We start from the raw sequence: 17,596 nt of genomic DNA, 5'->3' as shown, positions 1-17,596 counted from the left end.
TAAATAAATAGTGACGCCGAACGCAAAGAATTGACTGGCTCGTCGTCCAGTCCAGGTGAACAGAATATATCGAGGATGTGTCGCACCTTGCTCACGCAACACAAAGCGTCGCTTGCTGGTTTATATCGAGATGCAATGGCAAAATTAAGCCATGAAAAAGCCACACAAAGAGGTTTAGATCGTAAGGTCGTAATAGTCGTGTGCCGTGAATGCACAGGAATTTTCGAGTTTAGGTTCGTTTGGAGCGTCTGTTATCCGAGCTGGGCCCTGCCTCAACTGGAGCAGGGTCGGCCCGGGGTTCGGGACTACCGTAGCCCATCTAGAACTAAGTCAGAGGAGATCATCGGAAAGCATTGTTTGACGACTTACCTTGTCAAGTTTGTAGTTGACCATAAGAAGACTCAACGGAATGAGGGGGAGAGTGGCGATGACAGCCAGCGTCAACAGCCTATTCATGGTCTCTTGGTACGCACGGTTGATAGCAATGCGGGTTGCAGATCCCACTGGGTACGACAGAGCGGTGGTCAGCTTGCCGAAAATCTCAGCAGCTTGGCTCTTGCTTCCCTCAGGGAGGTAGAGGAGAAGTTTGTGTGGGACGGACGAGGACCAAACGGCTCCTGAGATAGCGGCGCCGACTGCACCGCCCATCTCCATGGAAGTGAGGAACATTGCAGTGGCTGCTGCGACTTCCTGGTGACTGGCGGATGCTTGGACGCCCAGTTGGACGGGCACGTTAATCAGACCGCCACCAACGCCAACTAAGATTTGTGTGCCAAGGACTTGGAAGTGCGAGGCTCCTTCTCCTCGGCACAGGAGCATTAGGGCTAGGCCGGCCATGTACACAATACATCCGATAGTAATGTAAATGCGATATCGTCGGGTATACTTGATGAGGATTGATACGCCGAATGCAGAAATGGTTGAGGCAAAAGAAAAGGTCTGGGTGACACGACCGGCAGTGGCAACGTCGTACCCTTGTACAACCTGCAGGTAGGAATACAGATAAGGCTGAACGGAAAAGTAGAAGGCCACTAGATAAGGTTAACGAAAAAAAACCTGGAAGATCGATGGAATAATCAACTTACTGAAATACCAGAACGCCAATGCACAGCCCGCAAGAGCAGTTCTCTGCTTGAGGAGGTGTAGAGAGAGTAGGGGCTTAGGAGCCAATCTCCGTGAAGTCTCCCAGAGGGGTAGCAGACACATGCAAACAACACCAAGCGCGATCATGACCAAAATACTGACATTTTTCCATCCGTTCTTTGCGTGGGACGCAAGAGTCAAAGGTACCAAAATTAATGTGACGGCAGCGGACAAAAGGGCCAGTCCGCCCACGTCCAGATCGTACCAGGTCCGACGCATGACGCTGACCACGTCCGTTCGTTTTCTGGTCCGCTTCTTGATCAGATTCAATCTCTGGGCCTTACGTTGGTTGAAGAGCAGTGTAAGAGCGAGTGGCAGGAAGGATGCAGGCAAGATAATAGCCCACATTCCATAACCCCATCGCCATGAACTATTGCGCAGCACGGCGCCCGCAATGGTCGGCCCGAGCCAGACCGTAACCAAGAATGGGAATTCGGGCAGAAGGGCGAGGAAAGCACGATTCAGCAAGTCACTGCTGTCGGCAATGAAGACTTGTTGGAGAATCTGTAAGCCTGTCGAACCGGCGGAGTAGAAGATTTGGGCAGAGGCGTAGGTCTGGACATTGGTAGAGGCGGCCATTTGGATGTATCCCAACATGTATATAAGGATGCTCAAACAGAAAGCCTCGAAGCGACCGAATACGTCGGCGATCTTAGCCATAGGGGGTTTGATGACAGCTAGGGATCGACGAACTATTAGCGGCGGGCTCATTCCTTTGGGACGAAGTGGTAAACTCTCACCATTGACCACATTTTGAATAACGAGGACAGTCGAGATCAACGCGTGTTTGCTGAATGAACTCGTCGCATATGCAGACAGTGACATCACAGTCTGACCTTCCAGCGACGTGCAAAATGCCATGAGGAATATACTATGCGCCAAGTCAGCAGGGGGTTACCCAAGGCAAGGGACCGCAAGCCACACGAACCTGACGTAGGCCACCATCAAAGACTTAGTTGTCCAAGTCATATTGATGGCTTCAATCTTTCGGACTCCCTCCTGCACTTCATCCGGTGTAGACAGTCCACTAGACTGGCCCTCAACCTCGTAGTCATCCTGCAGCAGCTGATGTCTTTCATCCTCCATTTGGGCGTCTTCGTGTTCGATAGTGCCGTAGGACGGTCCTGAGCATGGATCAGGAAGTGGCATCTCCGTGACCGATGCACCGTTACCACAAGGTCGTATACGTTCAACAGGAGTATTCTCTAATGAACAGCGTCCATATAAGAACAACCAGTAAGAGAGTTCAGTTTTGGATTGGTAGAAACCATATACAAAAGACGGCGATCTTGGAAGCGGCGGTTAAGCGGAAAAAAGACCATAAAAATAAAAACAGTTCATGCGACATCAGATGTAAGTAGTGGCGGGCGTATCACATAAAAGGGATGAAAGCCTGCTCTAATAAGCAAATACTCTCAGGTGCTCTTCAGCCAGGTAGCCGAAGCCAGTCAGGCCCACCTGGAAAAAGAAACCACAACACGAGATCTCAACAGCGAATCGGAGACCGGAGTAGGACAAGACAAGAAGGAAATAAATATGGGGCACAATATGGGAAAAGTTGTGGAAGCGCGCTTGCCCGGTTCATGAAGGGCTATTGTATGTAAGAAGCAGGATCCGGTAGGCAGTTATGGGGCAAGTTGGCGTATGGGTAGATCCGCCGTGCTTCGGAGGGGACGCCCAAAATGTAAGGGGAAGCCTTGAAGAGTTTAGGCCTGTACGGAGTAGGTCTTGGGGCTTTTTTTTCTGCGCAAAATGACCCCGAGCCCGATCGTCGGTCGCACTTATGCACGTTGATGGGGTCTGATGGCAGAGACGTGAGGTGAGAGGCTGAGGTCTGATCTCAGCTCTAACATTCCAGGATGCTGCACCAAAAAAGTCCAAGAAAACTGTCCACGAGTGTCACAACCGTAGTCCAGTCATCATTCTGGGATATTGAAATTCCCAGATGTTCAGCGTGTTTTCCCAAAGATATAATACATAGAAAGATGTGTTGGAGAGGAAAATTAAAAAAAAGGTGGAGTTTCCACATGCACGGGCACTATTTGGTTACAATTGGAGGGGTACCCGCAGGATACATCTGTTCACTTGGTGGCATGGGCTGAACTTTGGTACTGCCAAGTCACTTTTTCCTGGTTCACATAATCAGATAAGATGGAAGTTTGATTTTTTTCTGATCCCTGTTGTATTGATTCGGGTTTAAGCAAGTTCTTCCTTTCTTTTTTCATGGAAGAAGTTGCATGACTATAGAACATGTCTCCACTATCTGGCAGCCACATGCATTGCTACCCTGTTGATTCAACTCCGAGAAACATCAGGTCACTGCCGGAATAATGGAGCCGATGACCCGATCTTCTGCATTGATATACATACTACGGAGTACAACATACAGAGTATATACTCCGTACATACAACATATGTAGTTAAAAGGAAATATAGAAGGAAAAAAAGGGGTGAAACAAAAGAGAAGGAATCTCTAATTTACTTTCTCCACTTGTGTCATATTAACACGCGATTGGTGTGACCTCGGCATCTGGAATAGGACTCGTGCAGTGCATACACCCGATTATCGGGATTACACTGCACTAAGTAGATATAGTAGGATCAGATAACTCCGATCGGGGAGCTGGAGGCTGATACTCTCAAGTTAACAGGGTGTACAAATAGTTAGTTAGTTATAGGATATCATATTACTAATATCAAAATATGAAAAGACAAACATAGGTAGAGATCCAAAAGTAAAATTTAGACATCAAATACATAACTTAAATTCCATTTAATGATACCAGAATCACAAATAATTAATGTGTATGATGTATTTGTAGATATGTGCTCAAAGTACCTGATAAATCACTAGCGAGTACACTAGTTAGTGACTGATCATCCGCCATGACAAAGATCAAACAATGAAATAACTAACAATTAGAGACGTTTAGAAATCAATTTTATTGACTGAAAGCTATATGCACATCGGCTGATCTGCACATCGGCTGATCTGCGCCATATCCGTCCTCTTTGGACATGTACAGGGGGACCTAGAACCCCTGTGGAGCCGTGGTATGTATCTCTGTGCAAAGTAGCAAGCCAGTATCTTTATTTCTACCTAGGCAGCTCATGAATGTTCTACTGTTCTTCATTACAATGGTCAAAGGTAGTCTTGCTTTACTTCATTGTTCCAACTATTCTGTTCATCATATATGTATATCCTGATTGTTCGCCATGGCCATGGCCATTTACTTATTGGGGCATTTAGCTATCAACATCCCGTCAATCTATTCCTGGTCTATAACCAAGGAACCAAAATGGACAGGCAACTCCCCACCCTCATTTGAGGGCCGGGCAGCATAGAGACCAACCCACAAGTCCTTCACATTCTCCTCCTCAAAGACCCAAGTGACCTCCCGGATAGGAGACTTCTCCAAACCCTCCACAAGATAGATCCACAGGCTGTTGTCCTTTTCCTTAACCAGCTCAAGGGTTGCCAGATTACCACCTGAGGGCACTGGGAGCAAGCTCCAATCCGCCCAGTTGTCTTTGGCAACGACGCTGAGGTGGGGTCTGCCATGGGTGAGTTCAATGCCACTCTTCACCCACTTCTGACCACCATCGGCGGTATTTAGGATGAGAATTAGGCCACCCTGATCATAGTTCTTCTCCCAATGGGCATTGAAGGCGACGCGGGCCCGCTTGAATGACTTCAGCGGCATAGACCTGTACAAGATCGGGGCTGAGAAGCGGAAGGTGGAGGGCGGCTTGGCCCATATATCTGTGGAAGCTGGTGCTTTGATGGTAAACTCTGAAGGAAGAGTACCGTTGCCTGGCACTTCGGCATCTGAGTTGGCGAATTTGAATTGTGATTGCGACATGGTGGGCTGTGGAATGCGGGGAAACAGTGGTATGATCCGAGATGAAGTATGTTCAGTCACCATGTAGATATTTGGACTACTGAGTGGGTTTGGAGCGGAAAACTGAGGATCTGAGTAAGTTAACATAGAGAGTAAGCAGAAAGATAAATGATTTCATCCGGGCGAACAAAACAGGCAGCCCTAACTTCAGCTACGTCACTACATATCGGAACCTCCATCGGAAAAACATGTTACACGTTTCTTTATACTGGAGCCGCCCAAATGACGGAATGGACGATATATTCTCAATTTATTACTTTCAGAGGTTCATTTTTCTATCTATAATGATATTCATTGAAGCCCAGAAACATTCGAGATCTACATTGTACATCATATACTTGTCTGGCAACACGTGATCGGGGATGATGACGTAAGTTCTCCACGGGGCCCCAAGGAAAATCATTGAACAAGTTGCTTTTTGATATCGATAATGGCTGGAGCGTGCCACTTTATTAGATCAATTTGCAGTTGAAGATAAGTCCCAAGGGCATGTACCCATTTGGTGACACGATCCATCATGACTGCACGACTACTTCATCCCGATGAATGGGAGCTTGCCTCACGGTCCTCAGTTGACTCGCAGGGGACGTTCAACCTCGACGAGGATGATTTTGAAGCACAAGTCCCCTCTTCATCCAAATTTGGCAAACGCCAACTGCCATGGTTCTCTAGAATTATCTCCTCGGCATCAGCAGGTTATCGCCGCCTGAATAACCCATCCAGACCGGCCCTTGCAGGCACACCACGACCGAGCTGTTCTCGACGTTTCTGTATTCGCCGCTGTTGCTACCTCCCCGTCGTCGCCGGCATCGTTTTCGTCCTCGCGCTTTTCACCTCGCTACTCCTCCCGTCATATACCCATCTGCCCGCGCATTACTCTGCACTCCGCAAAACAGTACTCGAGAGCTCATATCCCGGCCGAGGCAATCCCCGCCAAGAGAAGGTCTTTATTGCAGCAAGTTTGTACGACAGTGGTGGCGAACTTGCTCAGGGCCAATGGGGAACGCAACTTCTGGAGTTGATTGATCTTCTTGGGCCCGACAATGTATTCCTGAGCATCTACGAGAATGACAGTGGCGAGGAAGGAGAGCGAGCACTGCGCGCGTTAGAGGAGAAAGTGAAGTGCCAGAAATCCATTGTGTCTGAAAAGCACCTGGATCCGAAGACTATACCGACTGTGACCATTCCTGGTGGATCAAAGCGAATCAAGCGCATCGAATACCTAGCGCAGGTTCGGAACAAAGCACTACAACCATTGACCGACCACCCGGAGAAGAATTTCGATAAGCTACTTTATCTGAACGATATCCTTTTCCACCCCGCCGATGTCCCTCAGCTCCTATTCTCAACAAACGCCAACGAAGATGGCGTTGCCCAATACCGTGCAGCCTGCGCCGTAGACTTCGACAACCCTATCAAATTCTACGATACATACGCCACCCGCGATCTTGAAGGTTACAGCATGGGTCTCCCCTTCTATCCATGGTTCACCTCATCCGGAAAAGGCGAGAGCCGCCGCGATGTGCTGGCTGGCAAAGACGCAGTGCGAGTGCGCAGCTGCTGGGGCGGAATCGTGGCATTTGATGCCAAATACTTCCAAACCGGCTCGCCACCTACGACCCCTAACCCCGCACGCTTCCGCGCTGGAAAAGATCTCTTCTGGGAAGCGTCCGAATGCTGCCTCATCCATGCAGACATCCAAGACCCACCAACCAATGTCGACGAGATCACCGATACGGGCATCTACATGAACCCATTCGTGCGAACCGCCTATGATCACCGCACCCTCTCTTGGCTGGGAGTCACCCGTCGCTTCGAGAGGCTATACTCGTTCCTCCACAACCTAGGGAATCACATTGTCGGTCTGCCTTGGCACAATCCTCGTCGCGCGGAAGTCCCCGGTCAAACTGTGCAGGAGACTGTGTGGGTTCCAAATGCTGCAAAAGAAGGTGGCGGCTCTTTTGAAGTCGTTGATCGGGTTGCGGGCAATGATGGCTATTGTGGTCGTCGTGGCCTTCAAGTTATTGTTGAAAACCGTAAGCCCGGGCAGAAAGGATTCGAGAGTATTCCTGTCCCGTTGTAGAAGCTTTAATGTTTTGGGGTCAGATGCGCATTCTCCCCATTCTTGTCTTATAGATTTGCTCATCTTTCGGTGTCTTCGGTGTATTGGTAGTTTTATTGGGGAGCTTTAGTGGATAAATGAATAATACATATGCATACTAATGTTCACAACTCTGAACTGTCGATTTAACATCCGAATGTAGACTACTGAGCATTACATTGCCGCAAACATTCCGCGGCTAGCGCGGAATTATCCCCTTTCCCCGCATTTCATACAAGATCCAAGGCATAAAAAGTACATTTGCCAGCGTATAAAACCAACAGCCTAGTAGTTGCGTAGGAAGCCAATACATTAGGAGACAATCCCTGTGTACTTCAGCATGGCCATAATCTCAGAAGCATTGATCTCAGTCTGGTCACATTTACCAACCATCCTTGTTGCCCTTGCTTTATTTCATTTCACTCGCAATTACCTCAAACCGGGAGCAGCGTCAATCCCCGGACCATTATTGGCTAAGATAACGAACCTTTGGAGGTTCATTGATGTCGCCAATGGTCGTGCAGAAGTGACGCTTTACAGCCTCCATCAAAAACATGGGGACTATGTTCGGCTAGGACCCAATGTGGTTAGTGTGCGGAATCTAGATGCTTTAAAAACTATATATGGCATTAATAAGGGATATCAAAAGGTGGGCTCAAATTACAAGAACTGATTGACCTTTCCGCTGAAATTCCCAAGACAAATTTCTATCGTGTTCAGCAGCAGCTTGCCAAAGGCAGAGCGACGCCTACAATATTTACTACGACCGATGAAGCTTTCCACGCTGCTATCAAAAGGCCTATCTCATCAGCTTACTCAATGAGTACTCTGACCGAATTCGAGCCTTTTGTCGATAAGACTATTCATACTTTATTTGGGAAATTGGATGAGTTTGTAACTGAAGCAAAAGTCTGCGATATTGCTGCTTGGCTACAATACTGTAAGTATTCTATTCATCCCCGTGAGACATGAGAGTAGGAGCTAATATAGCCCAAAAAAAGATGCATTTGATGTCATCGGAGAATTGACATTCAGTAAGCCACTTGGGTTCCTCGAGAAAGGGGGTGATATCGACGGAATCATTGGAGCATTGGAGCATATGCTCGACTATGCCGGAAAGGTTAGCATTGCGACGCATCAGACAATTGACATTAAAGCTAATTGGATTGAATGTTAGATTGGGCAAATGCCGTGGCTTGACTACCTTTTCATCAAGAATCCTCTCAAGAGCGTTTTCGGAGGCGCGTCGACCGGAGCTGTGGCTCGCTTTGCTCGTGCAAGACTGGATGAACGATTAAACCAGAAAAGCACACTACCAGTGGCTTCTTCACACAAAGACTTTCTCGCCCGTTTCTTGGAAGCGAAAGATCAACACCCGGCTATTGTAAACGATAACCAAGTCTTCTCATATACGATCAGCAATATTAATGCTGGCTCCGACACCACGGCAATTTCCCTCCGAGCAATACTTTATTACACCCTTAAGAATCCCCAAGCAAGTTTGAAACTGCACCAAGAGCTCACCACTGCCTTGGAAGAAAATCGAATCTCTTTACCTGTCTCATGGAAGCAAAGCCAAGAGCAACTCCCTTACCTCGATGCAGTGATTAAAGAAGCACTACGCCTTCACCCGGCGGTAGGACTGATGCTTGAGCGGGTCGTGCCCGCCGAGGGACTTCAACTTCCCGATGGCCCATTTCTACCAGCTGGGACGATCGTTGGCGCTAATCCGTGGATTATACATCGCCACCAGATCTTTGGAGAGGATGTGGAGTCATTTGTTCCAGAAAGGTGGCTCAAGATGGATACCGAGTCCGAGGCCGATTTCCAGGACAGAAAGCAGAAGATGGTTCGTGCGACATTTACCTTCGGAGCTGGACCGAGGACTTGCATTGGCAAAAATATCAGTCTGCTAGAGATTTATAAGCTGATTCCATCGCTATTTCTAAGATACAAGGTGAGAATATGGTTCCAAAATGAGATTTGACTCTAACCAGGACTTTCTTCAGATTGAATTGAACGATCCCAGTGCAGAATGGAAAATTGTTAATGCATGGTTTGTGAGGCAAAAGAACATGGATGTGAGGTTGAGACATAACACCAAGGTGATAGCAGGGTCATAAAGTTTGAATGAACCCTCAAAAGTGGGATAGTAGTGAGGAGTATGACATTTTAAATATGAAAGACAAGTGACTTGTTTCTTGTGGATTACTACATACAAGAGTATATACCCTTGAAGCCCAGATTGCAAAAATCGAGTCTCGTTCACATTGCAACATGTCTTTTATATCTAAACCCCAAAATGCAAAACTAACTCGAAAAGTCAATTCACTCTTTGTTTACATCTAGACCGAGAAGATTTTATATTGCAAATACTGATTATTTGAAACTAGCCCAGATAAAATGATACTAGCTTGGGGCTATCAGAAGAAGAAGACCGAATAAGCCATGCTCAAGATTTAGCTATTTCGACCAGTGTGTAGCTTGATGAACAAGATATTGTTTAAAGCACAACAAGGCAGGTTGGTAAAAGTACAGCCTCCAGAAAAGAAATAAAGAGTACTGTCTGTTCCCTGAGATATCTCTTTGTTGGAAATTCCTCCCATGAATCAGGTCAGTATATATCCCCAGCTGTTCTTTGTTTTCTATAGCTTTCTTGAATATATACATACTATGTAGTCATCATACACTACCTTATGGGCGCTGGCATGATCTGTTTTTCAAAGCCCATAGTGGACTGCTTGTTTTCGGACAAGTCAACATCCTCCCGATAATAGTATAGTGGAATGACTTTCTAGAGACCTGTTCTAACTGAACATGTTCAAGGTATGATTTGTGCCTCGTAGGAATAACTCCGGGCCATTCTATCTTGATGTTCTATTTTATATGGGTCTTCGGACCTGGTATTTGGTAATAGAAGTTATGACGAATGTACAGACAGAGACATTAATACTCAAAATGGAGATCATATTAACGTGAAGCCTCTGAGCCCCAACTATCATAATCACTTACTTTTCTCGTGGGGTGATAGTAGGCATAAGTGAACTGCCTAGGAAACTACGCAGTCGGACATATTTAAGGAAACAGCGTGACAAGTTTGTGTTCTCAAAAAGAAAGAGCCACCGGGTCAACGTGTGCCTTCCCAAGTCAAACACAAACTATCCCAAACACGTTCTGCGCGTCCAAGTCCAATAAATTGTTTTGTTTTGTTTCTCTTCTCCTTTTCTTCTTTTTCCCCCCATTGCTCGATCTTTCAACCATCATGAAGAACGTCAAAGTTATTGGTCCTACCGGCCTTGCGCCAATCAGTCGCGAAAAGCAAGCTGATGTCCGTATCACTACTGAGGTGATTTACGACGTGATCACCAAATGTAAAATGATCAGCCTCGAGGAGAGCATTCACGCTCCTGTGGATGTCCGTAACAAGGCTCAGACCGACCGTCTGAAGGCCCTCGCAGCTCGATTGAATTCTGCCCACACTCAGATGGGTGTCCCGAATGATGTCGGAAAAGTATGTCGCACCCTTTCCCTATTCACGCCTCGACGTTTCCCGCTGCTTGCATTTCGTATGCTCTTCTTTTTTGTTCATGGGCCCCTTCAATTTCCGTCATTTTCGAGGATGCTACTTATATATCTCTTCGTTAATTTCTGTCTCACGCCAATCTTTCATAGCAGAAGAAGACTGCTTCTACCGGTGTTGCCCAGGACAAGTCTAGCATCGATCCACGCGCTAAGCCGTTTGTTCCTGCTACCGCCGAGTCTGCTAGACCCCATTGTGAGGTCGCCGATTACATTCCCGCTAAGGACATCGCTTCCAAGGACATCGCCGCCAAGAGTATTGCCGTCAAGAACAAAAGCCCTGCCGGTGCTCTCGCCAAGGATACCACTGCACCCAAGAAGGCAAAGGTCGCTGGTACTGGTACTCCCACTAAAGCTGCCGGAAGCAAGGATGCAGGCTCCACTGCCGGTTCCAAGGCATCCCACAAGTCCGAGTCCATCGTGGATGAGGAGTCCTCTGGCTCTTCCAAGAAACCCCGCGGTGTTACTGCTCCAGCCGATTTTATGAAGCAAGTCCGCAAGCTCCAATTGAAGAAGCAGGCGGCAGCAAAGGTTGTGCCCCCCGGTCCTCCACGTCGAATTGTCTTCGGAAATCTCCCTGATTGGGCCAACATCTCCAGCATCCTGCACCTCGTCTATGGTGGTGCTATCGAGCGCGCCTGGAGTGAGGATGATGAAATCATTGTGCAGTTTGTTGAGCAAGACGACTGTGTCAAGTACTATGAGAACCACTCTGATGGAATCACTTTGAAGGATGGTGATGACGAGCTCACTATTTCTGTTACCATGCCTGAGGAGGGTCTGCAGGACAACGCTGAGCTTTTGAAGCGTGTCGACGAGGGTGCTTCGCGTGTTGTTTGTCTCTCCGGTCTTCCTGCTGGCTTCAGAAGTAGCGACAACGAGGCAATCTTGGGTATTGGCGCTAACCCTGCCTGGAATGGCAAGAGCTTTGATCACATCCTGATCAAACAGGCTGAGGTAAATTTGCCCGCCAGTAGTTTTGTGTTATGAATTTCTGCTAACTTGTTTTTCCAAGTCTGGTGTTGATGTCTACATCTTCTTCTATGACCTCCATGAAGGTTGGGACTTCTTGCAAAGCATCAAAGAGGGAGCATATGACTGCATTGCCAGCTTTGAAGTTGATTCGTAAGTTATCAGTTTACAGTTTGTCAATATTTCTTTGCTGACTTGTGATTCCACTAGATGCGCTCGTGCTCAGGGATTCCACTTCGTTGATGAGCCCAACCCGATGCTCTCTGGCATGATCGCCATGGACTAGTTGGGTATGAAATTCATATCCATTGACAGTCACGGCCACGTCGTATCCATCATGGTTATTTACTTTGATCACAGTGAATCAGATATGGGAGTCAAAAAGGACCTCTTGAGATCTTCCAATTTGTTTTCGACGGATTTTCAGTCAATGATTCTTCCTCATGTTAGGAAATAATTCCAGCTACCATAGCCCATTCAATGAAACACATGTTAACACTAAATTGAGATTCCTAACATGGGAGTACAGCCACTACAGATGATAGAAACGCCCATTTACTGTATATGTATATAGCAGCTGCTACGGTCGTAGGAGAAATCCAACATAGAGATGCAGGTCAACCATGACAATAACACAATATACACAACTTCGCCGGTGCAACCAACACAGATCGCTCGTCACACAACAATGCTGTCACGATAAAATACCCGACAATCTAAATGAAGCGATGGCGCCCGAGGATCACACAATGTGTTTCATTGGCGGATTTAAATTAAATTAGTCATGAACTGTATCGGCATTTGCAACGCCCCTCCTACTCTTTGCGTGTTAGTGCTGATGAGATTCGACAGTGCAAAAGAGGGAGAGTGGTCACTTTGAGGTCAATTGTGGGGTTTTGGGATTTAGTGCGAACCATTAGTGCCGGGGAAGTTCGAAGATGTGGATAGCTTTTTAGTCTAAATTATTTAGTGAATTTACACGAATTTGCAACAGTCTTGGATTGCAAATTGCCCCCATATGCAGTTCTACCCGTCTTCGAGTCCTGACCGTTAAAAGACTGGTGCCTGTATGCCCTATATACCCTCTATAACACAATATGCTGTGCTTCTATATTGTGTTTCTATACTTCATATTTTACCTGTAACTTGCAAATGTGAAATATCCATAAATTTACACCCAATTAGATTGTATTATATACAAAACATAAAACATACTGTACGGCCCCCAATGTACCAATGCATTTATGCCTGAAATTTCCCTTAGGCACGGAACACTTCTATATTGTTCTATGTAACATATGCTTTCAAAGCCTTTTGTCAATTCAATTCTTCCGTACACTATTAGCCGAATTTGCCCTTTTATATGCACTTGCAACTCAACCATAACTTACATATCAGCCCCTTATTACTTTCTCGCCCCATAGCCCAATAAACAACAATGCCCCATCTCGAGAAACAATGAGGCTGAGACATCGCATCGGGATTTATCTTTCAGAGAGAGAGGAAAACACAAAAAAAAAAAAAACTGGAGCCCGCGGGTCAATTCCCGAACCCGCGCACGCTAGGAATTGGCAGGATTGGCCCCATTTACATTCATGTTTCCTTTTGTTTTCGACGATCTCCATTTGCTCCATACTCGGTACTCCGTCGCCGGTCCACGGTCACCGAAATGGGGTTGATAATAGGTAGACATTATCCAGAAGTGAAACAATAGCAATAATAAAAGCAAAGAAACCAAACGCCGAAGCGCGACATGTCAATTCCCCTGTCCTTATCGCCTGGACTGATCATCTAGAATATCAAAATATTGACTACGGAGTAATACTCCGTACATTATATATTATAGGTATGACTCACCCTTAGACGCGTTTAGTTAGTTACCTACCGCTGATTAATTAACAAAACAACCACCTCAAGATATTAAAAAAAAAAAAAAAGAAGGACCACGGATTACCCGATTGAAACGAACAATTGGCCCCCAAGCTATACTACTGTAAGCACGGCACATAAGCACCACACGCCAACAATGCAATCCTTCCAAGGTCAGAATCACACAACGTGGTCCGGAATCGATAACACACAGATCCGAAGATCTTCATACTTAGTACAGATATGGAGTACTTAGACGAAAGATGGCACTCGCCTTGGCATGAAGGATTGTGCATGGGACCCCCACGATCGACGGATCTGAGGGATTGGCCGGGCTGTGGATAAGTTCTTTTCTTAGCACAGTCTGGCCGGCTGTGCTGATTAGCGTACGGAGTACGGAAGTACTACTCCGTACAATATGAACAATAATTATGGTCTGGACACTGGGAATACCACAATGGGCTGTGATTATTGATGATCACTGCTGCATATACATGTACATAATATATGCATAATCGAATCGGGTCAGATTCAACGGCTACTCCGGCTATCCTTCCTTGGAAGATTGGATAAAAGACGGGGGAGTATTCCAAATATCTCAAACCAGGCGAGGAAGGAACATGTGCGTTGGGATTTGGAAGATAAATGGGAATTCCCGCCTTGGTATGCGCGAGGCGTAAAGGTTAAAAGCAAGGGAGGTTTGTTTGAGGCTGCTTAACAATAATTCAAGAGTGAATAAGGGAAATGCAGCCCTGGGGAGAATATGTGTGATGCATCATACCGGGTAAAAGCCGAGAGAAATAATTTTAATAGATTCAAATTCAACCTCGAACTCTTTATAGTAATATATACTCTTGTTGTAAATCTGAATATGTATTTTGATTCTCACAAGTATGGATTGATCCATATGACGTATTGTAGATATTATATAGCACCCAAGAAACAAGCTTCAAAGGTGGGAAAGTGTCCAAGCCAAGGCTTGCTTGGAAAGTGTCCACGGGTAGAAAGTGAAGGTGTAAGAAACAAGAAATGAAGAAATGACAGGAGCCCGAGTGGAAGAGTTAAGATAAACGAGAGAACATCAAAATCGACAGTAGACCTCCCACGCTGAACAGAGGTATCTTAAGTAAAGACGAAGACCGACCCACGCAAAAACAAAGACAGTAGACAAATTGACCTCCCAATAACAAAAGCAAAAGAACCAAGCACAAAAAGCACAAAAGAAATTGAGAAAATCAGGGGGGAAAAGGTCACCCCATCCGTCGCAAAGCAACGTCCCCTTCCTTCCTCATCCAAGGATACCAAACATTCGTATATTCCCTAACACCGAACTTAGGCGCAGGCCCATGGTCCCCAGCGAGGGCAGCCGAAGCACCCTCCCTCAGGAACTCGCCATCGCGCATACGCCTCTGCTCACGCAGGGTAGGACACTTCTTCTCCTTGATGAAGCGGTAAAACTTGCACTGAATACCCTGGAAGCCTCGTCTCTGGCGATCCGGGAACTGGCGATTGAAAGCCTCACGGACCTCCTTCCACTCCTGACACAAGTCAACGCGGTGGTACCAGATGAAGTACATTTCCTCTTCCTCGTACTTTGGGCGAGGGGGACGACGACGGTCGCCGTTGTTAGAGGACGAGCTTGAGACGCTTGAGAAGCGCTCGCGCGAGTGGTACGGGTCCGGCGACGACGGCGCCGAGAGCGAGCTTTGGTTTGTGCTCCCGCTGGCGCGGTTGCTGTTGGTACTGGCCGAGGGCCGGTAGGTGAAGAACATCTGATGGGATTGGGGCGGGTTTACGCTGTGGTTGGCGGTGGTGCTGCTACTGCTTTGGGTGGTTGCTGTAGTGGTGCTGGATAGTGCGCCTGGGCTGGTGTCGTGGTAGCTCCGGTTGTACCAGTAGTTTGGGCTTGGGGGGAAGGTTGGTGAGGATTGGTGGTATCTGTGGCGGTTGGATGGAATTGAGGCGTGCTGGGAGCGTGGAGAGTCATAGTCTCCGTCGCCTGGGTTCAGTAGAGCGTCGATTTTCATTCTGCTTTGTCGTGCTGATGGCAGTGTTGCGTATGATTCTGTGTGGGTTGCCATTTGGGATAACATGGGATTTTTTTTGGCCAGTACGTAGAGCTTGGCTTTTTTTCAAATGAAGTTATAGAGCTTGGATCTCCCAGATCTGATAGTAGAAGTGGGGAAGATATAGAGGTATATCAAAGAGCCAATTGATGATGTGAAGTACAAGAAAAAAGTATAATAGCCCTTTGGGGGTAATGGGCAAGGTTTATAGATCTCGGAACTCTAGAAAAAGAAAAGAAGATCACTGGAGCACTGTCTGGTCTTAAATGAAGGGAAAATTAAAAAAGAAAAAAAAAATAGACTAACTGGTGCACTGGACCGACTTCCTTTGGCCCCTGTATAGCTGTGTACGGATACACAAGGCTTCTTAGGCTAACAGGGGTCCTTTTTTAATATTTTTATTTTGGTTCCACCCCCAGACAATTTTCTATTCAAAAATATATACATATATATATATATATTATATATTAGAAAAAAGAAAAAATGAATAAATGAACCGGTGAACCGGACATACTCCTCCGTGCTTGGTGGACCGTATGAACATATATATTTTTTAAATTATTTCTCGCCACTAAATTAATTTGATATCTTTTGAACGGCGATTGTTTCGGTCTACTCCGATTCTTTTATATAAGTTTAACAATTTTGTATACATATATATGTACATAATAGTACTTTGTAGCTTTTTTTTAAAAAATTCCTGGAAAACGGGGGCCACGCGGTGACCAAAATTACAATTTACCTTTAGCCTTTTGCAATCTTAGCGCCAAGGTGAATTATGAATGACAAATTCCTTTAAACTGTAGATATCAGTTATCGTAGATTCAATCGGAATTGGAATTTCCTACGGAATTCATACAGGATGCATCCCTCTGCATGAGCGGTTAAGTGATAGGCTCGATTCAGACTCAGCTTCAATACATATTAATATACCAAAATTCACTTGAAGAACTTGCATTTTTCTGTTTTATGTTTCATTCTGTCCAACGCTATGGAGTACATAGGTACCCGTTCACGTGGATAAGTAACTAATAGATACAGTCAGATGTTGGGTTGTTTGTTTTTTCGCCCTACCTTTTCTTTTTTTTTTAACCCAAGGTCATGGATATGGGAATAGAAAAAAAAAAAGAAAAGAAAGAGTGCAGAAATTAAAAGAGAGAGAGAAAAAGAACCAACACAAACGCGCGGCGTCTATTGGTAGACGCAAAAGTCATCTGTTACAACGTACGCCATGGCCCTGGGATGGCGGGACGAATGAGCGCGACGGGCTAATGCAAGCTCAATTTGGCACTGCCAACACATCTGCCTTTGCCAGGTTACCAGGCGCATTATGAGGTAAGAGGGATAGATCCTTGAAGACCATGGCACCTAGTTTCTTAGTTCTTCTCTATCCTCTTCAGGGTCTTTCACGGAGCTGAGATGAAACAATAGAAATGTATACTGCGCCAATATCCAATCTCAAATCTTTTCTCCCCGAGATAGAACCATGGTTGTCTGTTTTATCTCAAACAGCCGACGCGGGGGGAAATTAGAGAAATTCAATAATGAACGCCGGCGTCAACTCGGCAGCAGCCGATACAGAAAGCGGATTTCCCGCGCAGTCAACTTGCATATTCAAGTAGAAATATCAATTCGGTGACGCTGCATGTCCATTTACAGAATTGCCCCTGTTTACAAGAGTACTACTCGGTACATATGATAGTACTCGCGTGATAATGAATTTCTCTCTGCGTCATGATTTTTTTTTGTACTCGATCTGCGCCTTGACCAGGCCGATCGTCAGTCATCTGCAGCCGCACAACGGTTTCCTTGGATGTTCTTCACAAGGTTTACAATTCTATAGGGGAAAGTATGCAAAAAGGTAGGTATAGGCAAGTATGCGTAGGTATAGCCGGAGTACTCCTTATGAGGTATATAAACCTGTATCTAACCATAGAGGTCATAATCCATGCAATCTCCTTAAA

The 17,596-nt window shown here is 46.0% G+C and overlaps 6 protein-coding genes across 6 annotated transcripts; 3 read left to right on the top strand and 3 right to left on the bottom strand.

The window, feature by feature from the left end:
* Positions 1-229: 229 nt before the first annotated feature.
* On the bottom strand, positions 230-2,292 carry mirC (siderochrome-iron transporter MirC; the record flags this gene model as incomplete). Its single annotated transcript, XM_057250148.1, has 5 exons — positions 230-319; positions 370-1,031; positions 1,086-1,820; positions 1,884-2,014; positions 2,072-2,292. The coding sequence occupies 5 exons, from the start codon at positions 2,290-2,292 to the stop codon at positions 230-232; spliced, it is 1,839 nt and encodes a 612-aa protein (XP_057114580.1).
* A 2,120-nt stretch (positions 2,293-4,412) lies between these two features.
* Positions 4,413-5,006, bottom strand: N7479_002450 (uncharacterized protein; the record flags this gene model as incomplete). Its single annotated transcript, XM_057250147.1, has 1 exon — positions 4,413-5,006. One exon carries the CDS (start codon positions 5,004-5,006, stop codon positions 4,413-4,415), a length of 594 nt encoding a protein of 197 aa, XP_057114579.1.
* A 556-nt stretch (positions 5,007-5,562) lies between these two features.
* Positions 5,563-7,128, top strand: N7479_002449 (glycosyltransferase family 69 protein; the record flags this gene model as incomplete). The annotated part of the gene is made up of 1 exon (XM_057250146.1): positions 5,563-7,128. The coding sequence occupies one exon, from the start codon at positions 5,563-5,565 to the stop codon at positions 7,126-7,128; it is 1,566 nt and encodes a 521-aa protein (XP_057114578.1).
* A 358-nt stretch (positions 7,129-7,486) lies between these two features.
* On the top strand, positions 7,487-9,269 carry N7479_002448 (cytochrome P450; the record flags this gene model as incomplete). Its single annotated transcript, XM_057250145.1, has 5 exons — positions 7,487-7,736; positions 7,784-8,086; positions 8,148-8,266; positions 8,324-9,103; positions 9,144-9,269. 5 exons carry the CDS (start codon positions 7,487-7,489, stop codon positions 9,267-9,269), a joined length of 1,578 nt encoding a protein of 525 aa, XP_057114577.1.
* A 1,139-nt stretch (positions 9,270-10,408) lies between these two features.
* N7479_002447 (uncharacterized protein) lies at positions 10,409-11,983 on the top strand (the record flags this gene model as incomplete). The annotated part of the gene is made up of 4 exons (XM_057250144.1): positions 10,409-10,657; positions 10,822-11,682; positions 11,741-11,850; positions 11,908-11,983. The coding sequence occupies 4 exons, from the start codon at positions 10,409-10,411 to the stop codon at positions 11,981-11,983; spliced, it is 1,296 nt and encodes a 431-aa protein (XP_057114576.1).
* Positions 11,984-14,816: 2,833 nt separating this feature from the next.
* Positions 14,817-15,647, bottom strand: N7479_002446 (uncharacterized protein; the record flags this gene model as incomplete). Its single annotated transcript, XM_057250143.1, has 1 exon — positions 14,817-15,647. One exon carries the CDS (start codon positions 15,645-15,647, stop codon positions 14,817-14,819), a length of 831 nt encoding a protein of 276 aa, XP_057114575.1.
* Between the last annotated feature and the right edge of the window lie 1,949 nt (positions 15,648-17,596).

This window comes from Penicillium vulpinum, assembly GCF_028829585.1.
Source record: "Penicillium vulpinum strain IBT 29486 chromosome Unknown utg000001l_segment0_segment0, whole genome shotgun sequence".
In the NCBI taxonomy this organism is placed as follows: Eukaryota; Fungi; Ascomycota; class Eurotiomycetes; order Eurotiales; family Aspergillaceae; genus Penicillium; species Penicillium vulpinum.
Note: the sequence above shows the minus strand (reverse complement) of the source record. Positions and strands in the feature narration are given on the sequence as shown.